Below are 24846 nucleotides of genomic sequence, written 5' to 3'. Positions count from 1 at the left end.
CAGCCGCCATCCAAGCCACGCCCCCAATTATAAAAATAATTAAAGTGGAGCCTAAACAAAATAAAAAAAAGAACAGTCCCAATTTCTAACTTTATTGAAACCCTCTGTGGTATAAATTGTTACATCTAGAATAATAAATACACTATAATACATTTTGAAAAATATAATTATGTAGACTTTTTTACTGTTTCAAAAATAACAAAAACATAATACATACTTTATTATCTAAAAGTAGCTTCAAACATATGTAACCTCAAAACCATGATGATAATACAAAAATAAGTATTTTTATTTTCAAGTATGGTATAAATCAGATGATTACATATAAATAAAGTAAAAAATTAGTATTTACATTTATGCTCAAATATTTGTTTCCATGTTTGACGAGCTTTTCAGAGCACAATCTGTGGCGCATAAGCATATATTACACACTAATTGTAGACAATATGTTTTAACATCTAAAAAAAAAAAGTGTGAATATCATATGTTTGGTAATTCTACCATGTGACCTATGGAATGATTCCTTAAATATTTGCTCCTAAATTCTTTGACTGAAAAATAATAGCAGATGGCATCAAGACAGCAGTTAACATTTGTCAGACAAAGAGTCAACTGAACCAAAAGGCTTATGTTCTTTTTGCTGGAACATTCTGAGATGACATTCTGTCTCACCAGGAATTGTAGAAATATACCTACATGAGGGGGTAAAAAAGAAAGCAAGAATACAACAAGATTTGAGACCACAATACGTATAATAATAATCCTTAATTCCTCAAATTGAATTGAATATGGTTTGTGAATCAGCAGAGCCCTTATGGTTTGGATAGAGCAAAACAACATGACCATCAGGGGTATTAGAAATCCAAACACCTCAACAGAGATGATGTTAGCGGAGCTCCACACGTGGTCTGACATGTTATGAAAACAACGAACTTTCTCTTTGCCAAAATCAAATGTAAAAACACATGCACTTACGCTCCACACAAAAAGCCAGATAAAAATGCAAATAGTCGCAGTCTTTTTAGGTGAACGAAAAAGCTTTGACCAGAATGGATGTTTAATTGCAATATACCTGTCCAAACTGATTAATGCAATGGTGTATATACTACCATACATGTTAGTGAAATACAGGGACTCCACAAAACTGCACAGGCTTCGGTAGCCGGTGGTATTCTGTTGTGAGAAGTACATCTTGAATGGCAAAGACAGGAGGAGGAGTAAATCGAGAATGGCCAAATTCATCAAGTAGATTGAGACTTCTGTACGTCTTTTCATGGAAAAGCAAAACACCCACAAGGCTACTACGTTGAGGATAGAGCCAGTTATGAAAGTAGGGATGTAAATTACCAGCTGCAGTTTATTCACTATAGCATTAACATCAGAAAAAGAACAGTGGCTGTGATTCCCGATCATTTTTCTGTCAAAAAAAGAACAGAACAAATTCAATAAAAATACATGAGAGGTCGTGGCTGTGCAGTTAGCTGTTAATAGTGTACTCTTGTCTCGAGGCCTTATGGCTCATTAATAAATATGACTGATCGAGGTGCATAAACTGCACATATTTAACCATGCAATCAACATGTCCAAAATATGGTAATTTTAAAATATAAACCAATATTAACTCTGTATTAAGCATGATCATGTTAGCACTTCTTGGAAGAAGCTCACTGGTTTTGCCTTCCATGATACATAAGGAAGTCTTAACCATATGCAGTGTCAAGTAACAGCTGGTAAGGCTGACAAATGACTGCAATCTATTAAAAGGGGTATCAGTTGAAGAGCTAAAATGTGATTGTGTCTGTACACAAATTATTACTTGGGACTCATTTGGAGTATACAATTATACTTTGGGCACCAACTTACTTTATTTGCTCAATTATAAGATGACCCTGATTATAAGACCACCCCCAAAATTTGAATATTAATTTAGGAAAAAAAGAAAAAGTCTGAATATAAGACTACCCTATAGGAAACGTTTTACTACTAAATATTAATTCACATGTAAACTGTTTTTTCATAGTTAATAAAAACGCAGTTTTGGTTTTTATTTTCTTTCATTTGCACATCTGCCCACAGCTATGCACATCTGCCACCAGGCTTGCCACTCCCCCCCCCCAGATATGCCTTATAGCCCCTATATGTCACTCTGCCCCCAGAAATGCCTTATATTCCCTATATGCCACTTTGTCAGCCAGATATGCCTAATACCCCCTATATTATTATTATTATCTTTTGTTTATATAGCGCCAACAATTTACGCAGAGCTTATATATGCCACTCTGCCCCCCCAAAACTTACCCCACGTGCTCAAGACTCCTTGGTGTCTAATGGGGCAGCCGTTGCACGTCTGCGTGATGCGCATAGACAACCTGTGCTACAATCCGGCACTCCCGTCAGGGCTTCTGACTGAGCACCCAAGGTCAGGTCACGCCAGTCATAGAAGTCTTTGAGATGGAAAGAGTAGAAACAGAGTTACAAAATTAATAAGAAAAATAGTATTTTTGCTATGATTAATATTATTATTATTAATATTATTAAAAGTTGGAAGCATAGCATTGTCCAAAATGTATTGGTATGCTGAAGGGGTCATAACAAGGCATTTTAACCCCTTAATGACAAAGCACGTACATAAAATGCATTGTTTTCAATGGGTTTTGGGACCGCCCATTGTCATTAAGGGGTTAAACAATGCTATGCTTCCAACTTTGTGGGAACAGTTTCAGGAAGAACCTTTCTATTGCAGCATGACTATGTCCCCATGCACAAAGCAAGGTCCATAAAGACATGGTTGGATGAGTTTGGTGTGGAAGAACATGACTGGCCTGCACAGAGCCCTGACCTCAACCACATTCAACATCAGTGTCTCACCTCACGCATGCTCTACTGGATGACAATTCCCACAGAAACACTTGAAAATCTTATGGAAAGCCTTCCCTGAAGAGTGGAAGATGTTATAGCTGCAAAGGGGGGGGGGGTTCAACTTCATATTAGTGTCTCTGTATTTAGAATGCAATGTCATTAAACGCTCCTGTTGGTGTAATGGTCAGATGTCCCAATACTTTTGTCCAGTCTTGTGTATCATGTTAATGGTATAGATGTGTGTTATCTAAGGATAACAAACTCTGTGGAGCTCATTCACTGAACTTTGACTTGCAAGTAAACAGAGATGAATCTATCCAAATTAACAACTTTGCCATCACAACTTTAATTGTGAATTATAAAAATCCAACACATGAGCCAAGTATATGCTTCAGTTAGTGAGGAGCAATATGTAGTCTCAAAAGAACTGAACGTTCCAACTCATCATTTAGTGAATAAGCCACTGTATACAGGCCTGGACTGCCCATCTGGCATACCTGCAAATGTATGGAGAGATGGTAGCCAATCGTGCCTCATACTTACTGATATTGTCCCTCCAGCAGAAGATCAAGTCTTCTGGCTGGAAATACGGAAGTATAAAAACATAACATACCTCATTTAGCGCCCACTGGCCTTACATTAGCAGGGCCTCTTGAAGTCTGGTCTTGTCTGTGTATAATTAGAAGTTGTTTGGAATTTTGGAGGAATATTTGTGTATAAAACAAAAAATGGAGGCCCTTCAGGCAGCCATCAAAGATACCAGTGTGGTAAAAAGTACCTGCATTAAACATAAACAAATATTTTAAAATCACTACATGATTACTAATCATATAGGTGTATATCTGTTTTACTTCCCTTAAGTCTGACATAAAGTCAGGGCCATAACTTCTATTCTCTAGAATCCATCATATGTACTTCAGCGGTGAACGTGATATACTTACATCCAGTCAGCTCCAGCGCAGGCTCTGTGAACGCAGAGCGTGTTCAGACACACGTGTGTAAATTGAAAAAGAGATACTGCCACTATTTATTGATTGTGTTTATTTTTTTTCATGTTTATTTGATTTCACTGAGAGTTTCACATCTCTGATTTGTTTTAGAATGTCTCATTCTTCAGACTGATAATAAGCCAGGTTCTCTGTAGGCGTAGATGAGCCTCACGCTATTCTTTGTGGTCGATGAACAAGGAGCAGATTTTCACATCAAACATGCTAGAAACTGTGTAAAAAGGAGAGTAAGTGGTCTGGCTGTGCAAACCATTACTTGGTAATGTACCATGCAATATAAGGGTAAATATTATGCGGTAGATGTATAGATAATGATTGCTAACACTACAAATGACTGCTTTATTATTGCCTCTGCTCTGTATGAGCTATTTGCAACGTTTGGATTAATTTTTCATTTTTAACCCCTTAAAGACAATGGGTGGTCCCTAAACACATTGAAAACAATGCATTTTGAGCCCGTACATGTACGGGCTTTGTCATTAAGGGGTTAAATATGTTTGTATCTTTATTTACCTACCCATAGAATACCCATTCTATTATCTACTTCATTATCACTTGTGCGCGACACCTAAGGGGCATTACTCCATTTGTGTAACTGTTTTATTTTATACATGATGTGGAAATTTGTTCTATGGTGTTTTTTCTACAGCACTAAAAGTGCCTGCATATCTCATACAAAAACTATCCGACAGCAAAGCCATTGCTGACACCGCCACAAACAATGGTTAAAGTAAAATAGTTTTCCAGACCTTGCTGGATCCTCTTCTGGCCCCACTTCTACAGGCTGATTATGCACAGTACACAATATCACCAACAGTGACTCTCCCAGCGCCTATCCACAACACCAGTAGTCAATGTGGTTTCCCTTTCCACATACACCAAATAATAGATGGAAAAGCCAAAACAGTGATAAAGTGCGCTCAGTGCAATCTAATAAAAACTTCGAATTTATATGTAAGATACCATTTTCCTTATTGAAGAATGGATGATTTTATTGCTATTAATTGGTACTTCTTTTCTGTATTGAGTGGGATGGTTACCATATACTTGGAGGTCCCGGTTATATACCTGGAGAAGCCTGCACTATTCTCTCCTTTGTGACCATTATCGGGGGAGGGGTAGCTTTCAGTGGATTGTATTGCATATTTTTTTTTATCCTGTTTTCTGTTTTATTTTGAAGATATCTTTACAAAAAATGCTATACCTGGAATACATTGTTACATTTAGGTCCTGTGTTGTTGTTTTTTTTCTTTATTAGATTGCACTGAGCGCACTTGATTACCAGTATGGCCAGCAATGCAGCGCAATAGAGCTAACTGCAGTTTTAAATTGCATTTAAAACAACATTGCACAAAATAGTCAATAGATTTAATACAATTAAGAAGTCTATCAAGGGTCCAAAGGGATTGACAGTCAAAAAAGTTTAATAAGTAACAAATACATTGTAATAATGACTAAAATGTAAAAATAAATGCCCAAACTCCCCATACCCCACCTACTAGAAATATAGAAGATATAGATAAAGAAGACTCTGCTCTCAAGTTTACTAGATTAAAACAAAATAACCTTCAATTATTTAACTTGCTTGCCTATCCTGTTTGTTAACGCCGTTTTCTCATTCATATATTCATTTCTGATCCTGCGACATTAATATATGGAAAAATCCCCTCTGGTATCAGTGCAAATACATTACCTGGAGCAGCTGCAGTACTGGGTAACCTGTCACTGATAAGAAGTCATGTTCTAGTGGCATAATAACATCTCCCTTCTGCTGACATACATTCTGGCCATCATATTGTAACCACATCCCTTTCTGGAGAAGTGGGCTTGCCAGTCCCTACCGTGCCAAAATAGCTACATTTGCACGAATAGATGTTTTTCTTCCTTTTTTTAAATAACCCTCTACTTAGGTTTTTCCTCATCAACTATTGCAAAATTAACATTTGTTGTAATTTAGCGGTGGCATTGTCAAAAGACAAAAGCCAGTGTATAAACACTAAAATATTAATAATAAATATAAATATTAATATATATATATGAATATACACTTATAGTATTTTAAAGAATACCACTTTAGACGATAGAATATGATTCAATAGGGTGCACAGAATATTAAATACTAGACTTGTGCATTTGGTTTTGTGCGAAAACAAAATAACAAAATGAAAATCGCATGTTTCATGCATTCATACGAGTTAACGAAAACGAGGGCAATCTCTGACAAAACTAATGAAAACAAAGTGCAAAAGTTCAGAAAATTTGTTAGGATTCGTCCATTCGTTGCCAGGTGTAGATGCTATTACAAGCCATTTTAGAGCCATTTCAAGCCGTTTTGACGCTACTTGATGAGGTTTAGTGGGAGGGACTGTGTATAGGAAGGTACATATCAATGACTCATAGGTAGAATTAGCCAAGAAAATGGGGAGTGCTGTCATTGATTGTCATGGCTGTGATTGATGGGTCCAATGGGTTGGGGAAGGGACAAGCATTAGATATATAAGTGTGCTGATGTCATTTTAACTTGTCAGTAGCGGCAGGGGCAGATTGATGAGAGTTGGACTGTGGCAGTGACAGCTTAGCAGAGGCTGAGATTGATGCTCATTACTCACCTACCATACTGCAAGTTAATGAATAGTTTATTTTAGTGCAGAAAATCTGCTGTTGTAGGGTGGATTGGAGAAGCCGTAGTGACTGCTGTATTGTATTACAGGGCGTGCAGCAGACATTATTCCCATTTTTGTGGACAAGTGCATTTTTAGTACCTTTCTATCATATCATCTATTCTGCTTCTTTGATAAATAAATGTTGGTGTCAAAACCAGACATTCTACTAGACTTGCGCACAGTGTGACTGTCTTCCTGTTGTTTTTTTAATTAAAACCTGTTCCTGAGTAGTTTTAGACATGTTCATTTATTATTATCTTTTTATCATATCATACATTATTATTCATTGAAAAATAAATATTGGTGACAAAATGAGTTATTATAGCATATAATATTGGGGAAAATCCATCCTGCTTCACAGGGCTGCATGTCCCTATGATGTGCCAGCGTCTGTCTGCTCAGGCCCAGTACCCTACTACTACTGCTGCTTTTTTGACCGTTCTTACTCCAGGGGAAGCTTTTATTTTAAATTTCTATAATGAAAAGGGAGTCAGTACAAAACAAAATTAATTGCCTGAAAACGAATGCGGAATAACAAAACAAAAATTTAGTCAAAATCGATTTTGCTTGCCGTGCACAAGTCTATTAAATACATTAGATACATTTTAACAGATACATTCCAAACCATAAAAAAACGTTTTCCCAAATACATATGAGACATCGAACAAAATGTTATGCGCTTTAGAAAAAACATAAAAAACATAAAATATGAGCTGCAGCATTTGACACAATGTTACTTCTATGCTAAATTATGTTAATAAAAATGCCAGTTTACAATATATATTTTAGGCCGTATTTCATTTTGATTTGATACCAAAAATCTAGAATATCATATAATACCAGGCTAGAATATTAATTTTGTTTTCTTTTAGCCATAAGAAATTAGCCAAATTGTTAGATCTTTATTACATTTACATCAAACTAGTCCTTCAAACTCAAGTATGTTACATTTTATTTTTATAATGACTTTGTGTCTCTTTGGCTTTAGATATAAAAAGGCCCCATGTAAACTGTCACTTAAAATTGAGACCCATTGTCAAGTCCTATGTCATTTTGGGTCTATCAATAAATGTTTTCTTCCTAGAAATATGTGCTGAGATAGCTGATTCTCTGAAACATGAGTAAAAGATTGTTGCTCGCATTCTGTACTTTGAATAATTTTGTTCAACAACTACATCACAGTTTCTGAATAATTGTAAAATTAATTGTAAAAAACTTCATTCTGCAAACATGCTTTCCCAGAATTCACTTGCCACAAAGAAATAGCACACACTGTCCAGTACACAATTTGAGTTGGCTAACAAAGTCGCCACATGGATGTAAACATTAACCCGCTCTCGCATAAGGCAAGAAGAGTTGAGAGAGTCTGTAACAAAACGTATGGTGTACCCCACATGGATTGGTAAGAAACAGATCACAAACACCACTAAGTTGGAGATTATTATGTTCATGGCTTTTCTGATTGTTCGCCTTTCCGAAACTTCTGAGGTTTCTTTACTGCAGAGAATTATTAGAACGTGTCCAGAGAAATAGCTGAGTAGAATCAATGGAATACCGAAACCAACTACAACAAAGACAAGTGCTAAGTTAAGTGGCTCAGTGGTAACTTTCTGGAAGCAGGTAGACAATGTGTAGCCTTTGCTCTGTAGAACAGTTATTACTCCAATAGCAGTTAAAACCGACCACAAAACAGAGCATACAATGGTTGCTTTCAATGGGGACCTCCAATGTTTAAATTTCAGAGGGTGTCTGATTGCAATGTAGCGATCAAAAGCTATTGCAGTGATGATAAATATACTCATGTACCTATTTATGTAGTACAAGGTTAGAAGTGCTTTGCAGGTCTCACTTCCTAGGTCCCACGAGTGCATGTAGGCATACATCCTGAAGGGAAAAGTCAACAAGACCATGATATCTGATATTATTAAGTTAATCATGTACACAGTAGTATCAGTCCTGGTCTTCACTTTGCAGCAGAAAACCCATAAGGCCAGAGCATTGCAAAGAATGCCAAAAAAGAATATAGGAATGGCAGTCACCAGGTTGAGGAGCTGAAGAGATGTATCCAAAACTTCTGTTTTGTTGAAGCAGCCCATTTTTTCAGTAGAGTTGTTATAGTCTGCTAAGGAAACATTGAAAAATATAACAATTATTGTACATCTTTTAAAGGTATACACACTATTTTTATGGATAGTAGGTATTATTATTATTATTATTATTATTCTCTGTTTATAGAGCCAACAGTTTACGCAGCGCTTAGGTATCAGTTTTAATGCATTTGAAACTTCTCGAATGTTTTCCTTTTTTTAAGTTTCTATTACAAATAAAAGGCATTATGAAAAACAGAGGAAGGGTGAGGGCTTGAAAGGAAAGAAATGTCCAGACTCCTTTTTTCTCTCCAAAATATGATTCTAGTCGTTTCAACAAAACTATTTAAAGGACACTCCAGCCATGTTATTTCCTTTAATGTATATGAAAGCTGTGTGGTCCATTTAAGTTATCATGGTGTCCCCATAAGCACTTTTCCGTTCCCTGCCTCCAGCTATTTGCTGTACTCGAGATGTGTTCAACATAACATATCTCTGAGCATGTGTTATACTCTCCTCAGTCAGCTCCAGTGCTGACTCATGGAACGCCAGGTGGGGGTCTATCCAGGGTCTTCTTCAAGCTGCCAGTGGCAAAAAAATTCAGACCACAGGGAAGGGCAGTGACTGCATATTAAAGTACTCTGTACGGGACAATAACCTGTCCCTTTAACAGCAATAGGACCAAGTACACAATATTTAGTTACACTACTTACTTACTTACTTGTCCCAATAACAGAAGAGTCAACCCCTGAATTTTGGTAATCAATCATTTTTCTATCCAGTTAGTTCCATCCCTGCCCCCTTTTACGACTCATTTTATACAACACAAACTTCTGACTCACACAAATAATATTGATAACATAAATTCTTCTACTTCGGTCCCTTAGCAATACTGTCAATACAGTTTCAGTATTCATCGTCAGTTAAACAGTCTATATTTCCCATGATGAAGTTATGCTTATTGCCCCCCCCAAAAAAGATTGTTTGTTTTACTGCAATCTTAACATAGCATGTATATATATGCTATGTGTCTGCATTTTTCATGGAATTTGTTCTGTGTTATACGTCAGGAAAGACTACTCACTTGACTGTAAAACACTCGTATAAACATAATTACATTAGCTTTTTTCTCCATACAGAAAATCACTTGTGTATATGTAATATTTATGTACTAGGTTAGACTTACATTTCATACAGTTATTTGTTACCTTGAACAGCTCTTCTTCGTTTGTTCGTCCTTCAGCAAATGAGTGTAAATGGTAAATAGAGAAGTTAATTTCTTAAGTTTCTTAATTTCCTGTGCTTTGCATTTTCAACAAGCACATCACAATTTCTGAAGACCCAGGATGCCTCAGCAAAATGGGAACATAACATAGAATGAGTAATGTTTTTGGGTGAGGGGAGGCACAATGTGTGGTCCATGTCTTCAATACAGTTTTTAAAATAATATATTTTTCAAATATATATCCCATTTAGCAGGGAGTTGGGCAACGTACCCAGGTTTCATTAATTTCTCAGCTCACAGCCCAGGGAGTAGGGGAAAAAGAGACAACTGTGCCCCTTCAGTCAACCTAGGGTATTTCAACATGGAAGATAAGCGGGATATCTTCAAACTATCATTAAGATGAAGAGAAGACAAAAGTTTTTTGGGTCTGTGTATACCAATGAAGAAATAATGCCTGGAGGTGTGCAAATTATTGCTACAAACCCATTGCAGTAATCTTGTGATTGGCAGACACAGAACAAAGTGCTAAAAATAAAGTTAAAATACATAAATCCCCAAGACCAGATGTATACATCCATGGATACTTCGAAAAATAATCAGACCATTGTCTTCAGTCTTCAAGGATGATATAGTGCCAGGAGATTGGCATAAAGCCAAAGTGGTATCAATATTTAAAAAGGGATCACATTCTGAGCCAGGAGACTACAGACCTGTGAGCCTCACGTCTGTGGTTGGGAAGTTATTGGAAAGGTACAGAGGCCAAAAACAAACTGAATATGTGGCAGGTAGCGGTCTTGACATGGTTTGTTAGTCAGACAGCAAGCATAGGTCAGCAACAGGTTAGCATTCCGGGCAGAGTAGCCACAGGGACTATGTAAAAATACAGTCCAAACAACAAATTGTAGGCCAGAACTGTAACAACAGCCAGGAGGTGTAAAGGGGCCAAGAGTAAGCAGGAAATAGGAGCAAGAAACAACTTGTCCTTAAGAAATATACCATTTGTGTGGTTAAACTTAATGAAAGAGGAGGAAATTATGATTGAAAACAAGTTAACAGAAATGCTAAACACCCTTTAGTTCTTAAGTGTAAAAAAAGGGTGAAACAGCCTTAGTCATTCAGGACTTAACATAACAAGGGCAGGGGCATAACTAGAAACCTCAGGGCCCCGGTGCGAGAATCTGTTAAGGGCCCCCCCAACCCATCTATCCCTTTCTCACTAACTCCCCTCTCCCCCCCTTACCCCACTTCTCACGATCTCCCCTCTCCCTCCCTACCCTCCCTTCTCACGATCTACCCTCTCCCTCCATACCCCCCTTCTCACGATCTACCCTCTTCCTCCCTACCCCCTTCTCACGATCTACCCTCTCCCTCCCTACCGCCCCCTTCTCATGATCTACCCTCTCCCTCCCTACCCCCCTCTTCTCACGATCTACCCACTTCCTCCCTAACCCCCCTTCTCACGATCTACCCACTCCCTCCCTACCCCCCTTCTCACGATCTACCCACTCCCTCCCTACCCCCCTTCTCACAATCTACCCACTCCCTCCCTATCCCCCCTTCTCACGATCTACCCACTCCCTCCCTACCCACCCTTCTCATGATCTACCCACTCCCTCCTTACCCCCTTCTCACGATCTACCCACTCCCTCCCTACCCTCCCCTTCTCACGATCTACCCACTCCCTCCCTACCCCCCCACTTCTCACGATCTACCCACTCCCTCCCTACCCCCACTTCTCACGATCTACCCACTCCCTCCCCTTCTCACGATCTACCCACTCCCTCCCTACCCCCCTTTGTAGGTCACTTACCGTCAACTCCTGTGTTGGGAACGTGAGGCGTTTGTCTCGGGTGCCGGCGATTCACTGCTGAGTGCCGGCATATGACGTCATATGCCGGCGGTCAGCGTGAAGCGCCGGCACCCGAGACAACGCCTCACGCTCCCAACACTGCACTCTGGGCAGCACTGAGGCAGGCGGCAGCGGCAGCAGCAGCGGCGGGGAGCAGAGGAGTCCTGGATTTCTGGCAGTCAGGGGGGCCCAAGAGGTGGCGAGCGGTCGTTTTCAGCAACCGCTCGGCACCCCTTGGGTCCCCCCTGACTGGCAGAACTCCAGGGCCCGGTCGCAGTCGCGACCCCTGCGACCCCGTTAGTTCCGCCACTGAACAAGGGCCCATGGTTTACATCAGTATGGATTCAGCAGGAGGAATTATGGACATACGAACAGGAATCATGGGACGCTATAAAAGGGAGGGCTTTGCCACATTCAGACATCTTTGGATGAATCTACAAAAAACGTGTTTGTCTTCCACCTCTTTTTCACCCCCTAGTTTCAGGTCCAGATTATCAGAAATGTCAGGGGGACACAGGAATGGCAGCTCTAAGCTGTCTGAGGTATGGTTAATTTGGGTTGCAATAGCACAAGTTGCTAAGAGCAGAACTCACCATTAGCTAGACCCCTGCTGAGTGGCAAGCGGTGTGTCCACCATGCAGGGGATGCTATGCCTGTACATCTACTGTATATCCGTACTCTCAGAGACTACAACCAGCCAGCATTTATCAATTAGCAAGCTAATTGACCTTGATACATTTACCTAATTGTAGTCAGTTTACCTTAACAAATTATCTTTAATAATAAAACATATTTTACCATATTGATTTTACACATGTCATGGATGTCAACCATTACCATACCTGGGAACTCTCCCCTTTTCCGGGTCAACACCCAAATCCTCCAAGTCGTGGAGAGGGGGTCTTGACATGCCCCACTCCATGCCCTTTAAATGGGAGTATTTCCCATATCAGCTGGACCGCCCAGTTCTGGTGGTAGTCCTGACCGCTTCCCGCTGGGTAACCAGAGCCCACAGGTTCCCAGTTATGCCCATTACCATTTACACTGTTTTTGTGTGACAGGGCCTTCATTCCTTCTGTAAATATAATTTTTTGTTACTGTGTTCTCAATTTGAATGTATACTAGATTCATATTCTGTTAGTGTCATTGTAATTGTTAATTTGTCTCGTTGTATTGAATCATACGTAACGTTCAGCATGCAGTCACTAAGCACAGCTTTATAGCAATTATATTAGGAAGCAAGAGCTTGGCTAGACGAGACAGAATTATGTAATCACCAAGTTTCACAAACACTTTTTTCTACCAGTAAGACATCAAACCTTTCTTAACGTTTTGTCCTCCATTCAGTATAACCTATCATTATTGCATGTCCAATGCATTCTTAAATAAACTTATTGTATTCACTGTCCTGTGCTGTAGTAGTAATTTGCCAGTAGACTTGATCATAACAGTGTTCATTGTTCTTTATACACTTTACAATACCTCAGCTGCCAAGGGATACTACAGTTTGGCTCAACAATGCAGATAGACTTAGGATGGATTCCCCCAATAGTTTAAGTACATGAGAAGTTCAGGGGTCTGCTCTAAGTTTCAGATGGATAGTGGGGTACACCTACACATAAATATGTTAATTTGACCTGGTATGGAAATAATTATAAATTAATTATTTATATTGATTTATTCTATAATACTCACCTTGGCTTATTTGACATCACTTGACTTTTGTGGGGCCACTGGCGTAACTGCAGCTGCGATGGGGCCCATGCCTCTAGAGGGTCTGGTTCGACCCCTTCTTCCTGTCTCAACATGGTTTAAAAAAGGGCCCTTCCACCCTTCCACCCGATCCAGGTAGGAAGGGCCCTTTCTAAACTATTTTGAACCGGCACAGGGAGACAGGAACACATCAGGGTCAGGTTATGTCACATTACCCCATGTTGAAACCGGGGCTGATTGCACACTGTGTAAGCTGCAGGAGTGGTGAGAGGTAAGCAGGGACAGTAGGTGGGGTATATGTATATGTGTTTGTATATATGTATGTATGCAAGACACTTCTATTTTACATTGTCCTATGAATTGTTTGTTTTATAATTTAATATCTAAGGTCTGCTTCCCTCTTGTGGAATAAGTTTGAACAGCTGATCACTTTAGGAAAATGCATACAACTTTGAAGTGCACACTCCTGCATGAAGTCACACTCAAACTATGAGGAATACAATACATTATGGCTGTTACATTACATTAAAATAAAGATACAGACACATGGGCATGGTGATAAAAGGCAAATTGTAATACAGACATGTGAAATAACTGACAAAGCTTGCAAACTTAAGCGATCTTGATGCCTGGGGTCCCCGAGACTACTGACATATTCATTACGACCAGTGTAACAACTCTTGCACTACTTGTCACTCACCAATGATCCAGCCCACACTCTTAAGAGTACTGCACTTAGCTTAAATCATTTGCCATTTGACTTATTCCACCCAGAATGAGTACCCTGTTGCAGACCTTTGTATCCTCTGCATCAGGGTCTTACCATTAAGACCTTCTGTAATATCATTAATACAAATATTGAAAAGTACTGGTCCCAATACTGATCCCTGAAGTGCCCAACTAGTAAAAAGACCGTTCTCTGAATAAACACCATTAATTACAACCTTCTGCCTCCTATTACTCAACCATTACCTTATCCATTGAAGTATTTCGACATCTAAAGTAATAGAGTTTTCTATGGGGGCAGAGTCTTAATCTATATCAACTGCTCTTCTCTGGTATATTTTTTTAGAAAGGGGAGCACACAACCCAAGAAGCATAAAAAAGGCATACACATTTAGGTTCCCGGCTTGCTGCTAGAATAATAACAGCCAATAAGAACACAAAAAGCAATAATTCAGCGCATGTCCAGCGAATCACGTTCAAAAGACAGCTATTTAAGGCATAGATATTAGGGATTCCACCACACTATATGTGAAAAGAGGAAATATGGTGTAGTGGATATATTTTCACTATTACATCAGTGAAACACACAAATGAGAAAGAAAATGAATAAAGGAAGAGACAGGTTTCTAAAAATTACAAGCCTTATCAATACAAGCCTTTTGCATCTTTGTTAATGTTTATGGTGGAAAACATCCAGAAAAATCTAGAAAGTAAATTCAATATATTGACGCAGTTCTGGATGCCTACAAAGCCTTTGGTGGCTCAGCATGGTATGCATTGGATGAGATGTTTTGTAAGAAACTGTCCGTCCATCTTAATTTGTCATGGGGTATGAAAGATGTAGGTTTGAGGGTGAGCCTGAAAATGCCCCTTTTCATTTACAAGATTTAATACCAACCATAAAACAGCTCAATTAAAACGGCCTAACAATTGTAAATTTAGACATGAATGCATGCACTGCAGCAGGGCCCATCCACGTTTTTCACTCCTTCTAGAAATTGTCCGATTCACAGGTAACAGTTAGTGAGCAAATTCCGTAATGACTGCTTTTTATTTTTCCAGGAAAAGAACAGAGATCCAGAGAGATTGAGCAGAAATGAAAAGCTAGAACTTCTACCAAAGCTAATTCATGTCAGGTAATATATTATAATATAAATATATTTTCATTGTATTTCTTTTTTCTTGAAATTACTGAGTACGCCCAGTAGTGTACCTAAGGGGGGCGGTCCGCAAAGAGTGGCAGCGGTGGCAAAGGCAGGCTGTTTTAGGGGCAGCGGTGGCACAGGCAGGCTATTTTGGGGCAGAGGCCTACCACATCAATGTCTGGCTTAGTGTATAGTGATGGGAGTTATGCTGTACCATATCTCTTCAGTCCATGTTATTTATTTAATTTTTTTAACGTTAATTTATTTTTTCAGATTTCTACATACAGATTGCACTGGCTGAGAAAGTCATGGACTGACGAAACGCGTCCCAGTGAACGTATTGAGCACTTTATATCACAATTTATCTTATTTAAGTGTTTATTATTTTAAAAAAAATTTAATTACTTGAAGTATCAATAAATTGTTTAAAAACTTTTAAATTAATACAAAACATCTTGAGTGATTATTCTCAGAAAGGGGCTAGGACACCGCCTTAAGAGCTTCCATATGTGTCTTATGAGCCTAAATTTTTAATTTGGCTCTGAATATGGTTAGCAGACTGTGTATAGGCTTTAACATTTTCATTTTATACAGTGATGTTTTTTTGCAGTATGATGTCTCCCTTTGCCTTTTATATTTCATATGATATCTGCATTTGAGAGACATCGATTGAAAACCGCTGACCGACCTATGCACGCTTGAATTTAAGTATTTTAAGGTTACTTTATAATCTATAGATTTAATATTTTATAAGTGCTTGGTTAGAGAAATACTCTTTTTTTATTGTTTTAAATTTGTACTATTGCATATTTAGTTGGGGGAGTTTTTATATGCACTTTTAAGAGCTTCTCACCATAGCAGCTTTGTAACTATTATTAGTTATCTTATATCTGTTATTTTAAGCGCAGCCTTTTTTTACCTCTTTTTGATCTGTATATTACAAATATACCCAAGCATGCTAACATACCCAGACACACATGCTATGATTCACAGACAGACACACAAATCCAGACGGACACATGCAACTCACTTACCCTGTGTTCAGCTTGCCTTCCATGCATTCACTGCCAGGCTACTTCTGTGGGGTCACACTATGCAACATTATGTGACCCCCACCTACTTCTTGAAACTAGGGGCATAAATGGGGTCTGGGATCCCCCCGCCCCCCCCACCCGGATCCATCAATGCATCTGGTCTGTTACTATTGCTTTCCATGAACTATGTTTAGAAGAAAACATGGCACATAGGACAACACATTATAGTATGGAGACCTGCAGATGGCTTTTTTTGCTGAACCCACATTACATTCTTGATCTTTTTATTGCCTGTCTTTGTATAGAAAAGGTCTGATACATACCGTATTTGCTCGATTATAAGACGAGATTTTTTTCCAGAGCAAATGCTCTGAAAAATACCCCTCGTCTTATAATCGAGGTCGTCTTCTAATCAGACCTCATTCTGCTTCGGCCGTGCTGCTTACCGGGCTTTGATCGCGAGCAGCGTCTCTGCTATTAGCAGCAGGAGAACAGGAAGCTAGCACAGTCCTCACATAACTCTACCTCCCCCCTCCTTCCTCTGGGGGCGGGGCCAGAGAAGTTGCTCGCACAGCCGGGCCCCTGCAGAAGTCTGCGAGTGGGAGATCTGCAGTTCAGGTAAGGGGGTGGGGAGGTGGAGGGGTTTGAGTGTGTGTGTATGTGTGATTAATGGAATGAATGAGTATTTAAATGTTTGTGAATGAGTGTGTGTGTGTGTGTGATAGCATGGATGTGTAAGGGGGTTGGGGGTGGTAGGATGGCATAGGGAGGCTGTAATCACACTTCTAACATCCCCAGGTTCCAGCATGTACTGGCTGCCTTGGCTTGATAGGAGTGTGATTGCTGTTAGCAGTATATATATATATATATATATATCTCCAGAAATGCATTTTAACCCCCTATATGCCACTCAGCCCCATGATATGCCTTTTAACCCCCTATATGCCAGAGTGGCAAATAGGGGTATAAGGCATATCATGGGGCAGAGGGGCATATAGGGGGTTAAAAGGCATATCATGGGGCACAGTGGCATATAGGAGGGTATAAGACATTTCTGATATGCCTTTTAACCCCCTATATGCCCCTCTGCCCCATGATATGCCTTTTAACCCCCTATATGCCAGAGGGGCATATAGGGGTATAAGGCATATCATGGGGCAGAGGGGCATATAAGGGGTTAAAAGGCATATTTGGGGCACAGTGGCATATAGGAGGGTATAAGACATTTCTGGAGGCAGAGTGGCATATAGAGGGTTAAAAGGCACATCATGGGGCAGAGTGGCAAATAGGGGGGTATAAGGCATTTCTGGGGGCAGAGTGGCAAGCCTGGGGGCAGATGTGCATAACTGGGGGGGCAGGTTGGCAAATAAAAGGAAATAAAAAATATATTTTTCTCAATCATAGCTTTTATTAAATATGAAAATTAGTTTACATGAATTAATATTTACTAGTAAAACTTTTTTCCTATAGGGTAGTCTTATATTCAGGCTTTTTGTTTTTTTCCTACATTAATATTTTGATTTTGGGGGGTCGTCTTATAATCAGGGTCGTCTTATAATCGAGAAAATACGGTATTTGCAAGGATGAGGTGTGAATTATACTACTGATGTTTATGCTAACTGTAACAATTTAGGCTGCCACAGATATTTAATTTTGATTTAAATTTCATCAATCTATACATATTTTATACCGACTTTCAAAAACATAACAGAGGATTAAGTAACATTTCACAGTTTAACTGCTTTGTTCCTAAAGGCTCGAGTCCTGAGTCCGATTCCATGTGTGTTGTAACTTTTTAAACTTTGGAATCATCATAGATTTCTCCCAGAATTCTTTAGCCACAAAGTAATAGCATACAGCATCCAGACAGCAGTTCAGGTCACCAATTGCTTGGGCACCATAAACATAATGATTGATATTTTTTATCACTGAGCATTTAAATTTTAAGGACTCCAACGTAAACCTTACAACATGTCCTATATTTACAGGAAGAAAGCAAACCAGAAAAATTGTAAGGTTGCAAGACACTATGTAAATTGTTTTCTGGACAGATTTACTTTCATGGTTATTGATTAGATCTTTCCTATTTAAAGTCCTAATGATTTCTACGGTGCAGAAAGACTGTATAATTAGTGGAACCCAAAATCCTAAAATACTGAAGTATAGGCTTCGACCCAAGGGATCTGGGAAAACCTTTTCAAAGCAAAATGATGGCTCTCGGAAGATGAAATCAGATTGAAAGTCAAGGTAAAAATACGATCCCAGTAACAGCATCAGAACAATACCACATGCTGTTGCTGCCTTCTTAGGGGAACGTAGACTTCTTGCTTTCAAGGGAAACTTTATGGCTATATATCTGTCCACTGAGATTAATGTGATTATGGCAATGCTCATGTAGGTGTTCATAAAATATGCTGGCAGAACAACTTTGCAACACACTGGTCCCAGATTCCACTTGTGTTGCGCAGCATATATGCGGAACGGTATGAAGAGTAGCAGACAGCAGTCGCTCATAAGGAGGTTCATCATAAATACTCTTGTTTCAGTCCATTTCTTCATCTTAAAGCAGAAGACCCAAATGGCAAAGGAGTTAAATATAACCCCGTGCAGTAAAATCACAGAAAGAAAGGCTACTAAGAATGTGTTCAGACTCTGGTTTCTTGTCTTCAGAATGTCACTGCAGTTTGTTACCCTGCTGTGATTTCCTATAAAGGAGGTAGAAAATGTTACTGACTCAATGTTCTGATCACCTTGCACACCTACAGTATATTTTTTCAACATATTCATCATGTAGAACTATTCCCAAATACTGTTATCTTTATCACAGATAAAAATCTTTTGACATGAAAGTATTTAGGATCTCTATGCACAAAGTATAGATAGCTAATTCATATGGAACCATGTCATAGGGGCGTACATAGAGTTTTTGGCACCCGGGGCAGATCCAGTATGTGGCACCGCTCCCCACACAAACAAATTAATGCTAGCAAGAATATTTATTTCACAAATTTGCAAGCTGTATGTAAACTAGGCTATATGCGTCTCACACCGCGTGGGGAAGGCAGCAAAAAAGTAATTATTAAAAAATAAATAAAAAAATATTGGGGTGATAGGTGGAAGGGGACCCATATTCATAGGGGGGCTGCCTTGGGACAACAATTAAATACAAAAAGGGGTGGCTGGGGCATCACATAAATCAATACACAAAGGGGAGCGAGTGGCTGGGGGCAATACACATGGGTACATTTACCAGTACAAAAGAGGGCATCAATACACAAGGGAGGAGGGCTGGCTGGGGACATCACATAAATCAATACACAAGGGTGTTGGGGCATAAATGCACAAAGGGGGCTGACTGGGGGCACAAATGCACATGGAGCAATACACAAGGATTTGGGGAGAATACATTAAAACCAAAGGGGGTGGGCCTGGCTGGGGCATCAATACACAAGGGAGGGAACACACAAAAAACAAACCAGTGTGGAAAGCATTTTTTATGCTTTGTGTAGATTAACCACTACTGATGCGGGTGTCGGTGTGGCAGAGCCCGTCCTGGTGTGTGTGTTTGGGTGTCGGTGTGGCAGAGCCTGTCCTGGTGTGTGTGTTTGGGTGTCAGTGTGGCAGAGTCTGTCCTGGTGGTCTTTGGGTGTCAGTGTGGCAGAGCCTGTCCTGGTGTGTGTGTTTGGGTGTCAGTCTGGCAGAGTCTGTCCTGGTGGTCTTTGGGTGTCAGTGTGGCAGAGCCTGTCCTGGTGTGTGTTGGGGTGTCAGTGTGGCAGAGCCTGTCCTGGTGTGTGTTTGGTGTGTCGATATGGCAGAGCCTGTACTGGTGTGTGTTTGGTGTGTCGGTGTGGCAGAGCCTGTCCTGGTGTGTGTGTTTGGGTGTCGGTGTGGCAGAGCCTGTTTGTATTCACTTCAGAGGACAAAGTTTTCTAGGCCCAGAAATCAGTGAGAGGAAAAGTGAAGGTTCTGTGTTATTTACGTTGTTTCAATCTGCATATTTTATTAAAAAGGATTTGTGGCACTAAATTGTGGCATCAGGCGTCCCATGTATGATATACTCCAAATCTCACCACGTTACATCAATAAGCTTTAGAAAATCAGGAAAAGATGGGCATGGATGGTGGGCTGATTCAGCTGATTCGGTGGCGCAACAGGCCACTTGACTAGACTTTCCCCCCAGGCCCTTGGCTGCCAGCCCTCCCTTGCCTGGAGATCAAGAGAAGCTGCGCTTCTATCATTAGTGGAACCCCCCACTTATGTATAGTTTTCTCAAGGGCAGATAGGGCTTTTTCTTTATACCACTTTTTTGTATAGTCTTTCATTTAGTATCAATCTTTTGCCAAAAAAAAATTGCAATTTTACTTACATGCTCCCTTACATACTGCACTTATTTTTGAACTTTTGGATTGGGGCAAGAAATGTTGTTTTAATGGATTTTTTCTAGTGTAAACAATGTGTTAGCATCTTGAAAATGGGTTGTTAGCCATGGGTTTAGGGACAACATTGTCACATAGAGAGGGACTTATACGAAAAGCCTATGATGGCAATAAAAGTTAACGACCTTCCTTTTAAGTCCTTTGATATCAAAAACAGCACTAGCCAGGGTTGATCTATACCCATTGCTTTTGCTGGAGCCTTTTCTTAATGCTATAAGAGTTAACAAACAGATTAGCGGCTTTGTGATGAATAGTATAGAACATATACTAAATGAACAAAAGTATTGGGACACCAGGCCATTACAACAACAGGAACTTTTATGACATTGCATTCTAAATACATCATATGGACAAATGTATTGGGCACACCTCTTAATTATTGAATTTGGGTGTTTCAATCAGACCCATTGCCGCCAGTGTATAAAATCAAGCACCTAGCCATGCAGAATTCACATGTGATACTGTGATAGGATGCCACCTTTGCAATAAGTCAATTTGTAAAATTTTATCCGTGTTAATTTTATCCACTTTCCACGGTCAACTTATTGGAAAGTGGAAGTGTTTAGGAACAGCAGCCATGAAGCGGAAGATCGTGTAAAGTCACGAGTGCTGAGGTGCATGGTGCGTAAAAGTTACAAAAATTGTGCGGTGAGAGCTTAATAGAATGGGATTCCATGACAAAGCAGCAGCATGCAAGCCTCACATCACCAAGTACAATGCCAAGGGTTGGATTGAGTGATGTAAAGCACACTGGACTCTGGAGCAATGGAAACGTGTTTTGTGGAGGGCCGAATCATGCGTCTCTGACAGTGTCTGAAACGTCCCTGGGAATAGTCCACGTGGTAGCTGGCCAGAGTTCCATAGTCACAACTGGGTAAACACCAATCTTCCCAAACGAGCTCCCTCTTCGTAACCATCTATGCCCACTATGAGCACAGTATAAATCGTAAAGAGCGACGGATGTCCGTAGTGACACAGTTCCAATTGATGGCGGTTCCTAGCGGCTAGGTCCCAGTCAGGCTCATCAAGTGTTTCCGTGCATGTAGAGCCCCCATAGCCGGCTAGTTCATAGGAGTCTGGCTAGGGCAGACCAGACAGGGTTTCCTGTGCCCCCTAATGGGCACAGGGTGACTTATACATAAGGGAGGACTGGGCAGGCAGGTAAAGAGTCTCCACAGGAATCCATCAGTTCCTCCCTCCCAAACTTAAACATACCCCCATGTGTTCTCAGACTCAGGGGTTTACCATGACAGACTGGATGGATTATGTGAGAAAATTCAGATGATTTGACTTCACACCTCATATTGCGCATCTTACACATTATTTTCTGCTTTTTGATTGTAACCTATCTTATCACTTTGTTATAATACAATCAATAGAGTTTTAAAAAGAAAAAAAAAGAAAAAACAACAAACAAATGTGTATTTTACAAAAGCCTTACCAGTTGAAGAAATTAACAAATGCATCAGTGGGGTTGGCACATCCATCCCACTAGATAGGGGCAATTTCCTGCTAATGAGATATGAACCAAAATGTGGCGTGACTGGTTGAAACCCTTAGGATTATAACACTCTGAAAAAAAATGGTCACAATGATTAATACTGCATTTTTAATAGCTTCCAAACCTTCCTCCTGTCAGTATGATACAGCTTCTCTGATTCAATGCTAACAGATTCACTGAGAAAGGGCTTGGTGCAAGAACTGGTAAAGTGGCGCTGTTTGAATAACCGATAGAAGTGATGGCATTTCATTCCTGCTGTGTCAGATACAGGATAGCAGAGATCCATCTGGGGTCAGTGATGATTCCTTTGTTACTGAAAACATGTTGTCTGTTCATACATTAAATATAAAAATACAAACATTACTGTTGGGGGATGCTGCCAAACATACATTTTTAGCAGTGGCATTTGTACCAAGCTAATAAATATTGCAATGCTATTAGAGTGCTATTAAATTTTGTATGTATAAATATAATTTACAATAAAAAAAACTTAATGAAAATGACAATATGGAATTTGCATGGGTATACTAAGCACAAAATGGGATATCAACAAACATAATCAGAAGGGCAAGAAAGCTGGTCTTTAGGGTGCAACATAGATTGTGTCCTTATCTGGAAGAAGATTGCAAGGACATATGGAACTTACTTTGGTACTATAATTTGTATGTCTCTTTAGCTTAAACAGGATATGAACTTTATGTGGGTTTGTTTTTAAGTCTTCCTGATTATCTCTTTGTCTTAATAGTATCAGGTAACACGTCACCTTCAGTTTAGGAAGCAAAAAATATAGGACATATAACCTGGAGGTATATCGCCCTTTATACTCCCTCTCATCCACTCTCTGCTATTGGGAAAGTTAGTTTAAATAATAATAAAAACCCATGGGAGGTAAAGACCCCATCATGTCCAAAGTGGAATGGTAGGGTTTAAAGTACAAAACATGACCCTTTCAGGGACATCTTAGCCTTGCCTCTACCTGTGCCATTGTGGTGAGGAGGGTTAAAACATTTAAAAATTGCCCTTGGTGGGACACAGGCCCCTTCCAATTCCCTGTCTCCATCCCTGCCTTGTGAGATGGAGCGTGTTATATTAAATATAGAAATAAGTCAATATAAAAACCTACCCCTAAGCCTCCCTTGTATCCTACCAGAGTCCATCCAAACATAACTTTAGTGCCATAAGGTTGTATGTATACAAGGCATGCTCATTTTGTATAAATATATTTATTTAGTGCGGTATTCAGAACAATTTAAACCAAAAAAAAATGAAATATCTGCAACACAGGAGAGGCTAATAGAGGTAAGAAAAGCTTGATCAGTTTTTATCCATTTAATCACTGACATTGGAATACAAACCAAAAGCAGAGTTCCAGAGGATATCAGGGGCAGTATCTTTAATTACAGTTCTGAAAATAATGTGAACTTCTTATGAATCTTCCAATGCATAAATTGCTTCACTAGCCAGTCCAGAAATACTGTGTTTTGTACATTGCAGCTTCTTGTTTTTTCCCCTGTTGCAATGTTGGAGTTCCCTATACAGCTGAAATGTGTGCTAAACTAATTCTGGTGACTTACTAAACTAACAGAAGCACTTGGACCACACAGGTCTATATTCTCCACCTAACTACTAAGGTCAATGACTACCTATCAATTCTTGGCTTTTTGAAAGTCTTCCTCTGGTGCCCTGCCTGTTCCATAAACAATTATATACTCACGGTCACAAACCTGGTATACACAGAAACTCACCAGAAAGCTCTTGCGCAACATTGGAGGTCTAGGACCACAGATTGGCAGCCAGTGCTTTAGTTTTCATAACACAGCTCCTTTCTTCATAAATAAGGTCAGGAAAATGAATCAAATAATTTGTGGTAAAATAGAGGAATCAAAAGGAATCAAACTGGAATTATAAGGGAAAAACATTTTTTAATTAAAGATAAAAATATCAATATAATGTTATTATCATAATGGAGGGTGCTTTCCTCATAGTGTATGTAAATTATTTGCTTACCTTCCAATCAGAATCAATCAATAGAAATGTATTTTTCATTTATAAGGAAAGCATATACGTCCATTTCTCTCCTATTCCTCACACAAGTCACTCAAAAGTTTGAGTTTTTAAAAATGTGTATTTAGTCTATATGATCACATGATCAGTTTCAGATGAACAGGAAACCACATTTGTTATCTTAAAGGTCCCACCACAGTAAAGGGGAAGTTTTACTAAATATCAATTGTAGACTAGTAGCAAGCGTAGAGTGTTGCTGAAATCAATGATCTCCCTTTTAACCAGCCCATTAAGCAGCAATTAGGCAAATGGCTCCCTGAGCAGCAGAGGGACAACCACCCCCAACCCCCGCCACCCTAGGCCAGAATATGTTACTGCATAGAGGACAATAAATAGGCATAGCATATATAGTTGGTTTTTAAAGATGATCTGACAGGAACCACAGGATTAGAGCTAACAACCTTAAGCATGGAAAATCATTCACTTGCCCATGTCGTCACCCTCCTGGCTGCTGACATTCCTGCCTTCCTGAATCCTGGTGTACCTGCTGCTTCTTCAATAATCACTAATCAGAGATGCTTATATATGCCAGGGCTA

General features: G+C 39.6%; 3 protein-coding genes across 3 annotated transcripts; all 3 read right to left on the bottom strand.

Annotated features, from left to right (window-relative positions):
* Window positions 1-480: 480 nt before the first annotated feature.
* On the bottom strand, window positions 481-1413 carry LOC128484116 (G-protein coupled receptor 55-like). The gene has a single exon (XM_053460435.1). It carries the CDS (start codon window positions 1411-1413, stop codon window positions 481-483), a length of 933 nt encoding a protein of 310 aa, XP_053316410.1.
* A 6333-nt stretch (window positions 1414-7746) lies between these two features.
* On the bottom strand, window positions 7747-8625 carry LOC128484115 (G-protein coupled receptor 35-like). The gene has a single exon (XM_053460434.1). It carries the CDS (start codon window positions 8623-8625, stop codon window positions 7747-7749), a length of 879 nt encoding a protein of 292 aa, XP_053316409.1.
* A 9139-nt stretch (window positions 8626-17764) lies between these two features.
* Window positions 17765-22284, bottom strand: LOC128483875 (G-protein coupled receptor 35-like). The gene is made up of 2 exons (XM_053460182.1): window positions 22186-22284; window positions 17765-19013 (listed from the first exon to the last, which is right to left on the bottom strand). The coding sequence occupies exons 1-2, from the start codon at window positions 22229-22231 to the stop codon at window positions 18058-18060; spliced, it is 1002 nt and encodes a 333-aa protein (XP_053316157.1). The 5' UTR covers window positions 22232-22284; the 3' UTR covers window positions 17765-18057.
* Between the last annotated feature and the right edge of the window lie 2562 nt (window positions 22285-24846).

This window comes from Spea bombifrons, chromosome 3 (genome assembly GCF_027358695.1).
Source record: "Spea bombifrons isolate aSpeBom1 chromosome 3, aSpeBom1.2.pri, whole genome shotgun sequence".
NCBI classification, from domain to species: domain Eukaryota; kingdom Metazoa; phylum Chordata; class Amphibia; order Anura; family Pelobatidae; genus Spea; species Spea bombifrons.
The sequence above is the reverse complement of the archived record's forward strand: the minus strand, read 5'-3'. Positions and strand labels throughout refer to the sequence as shown.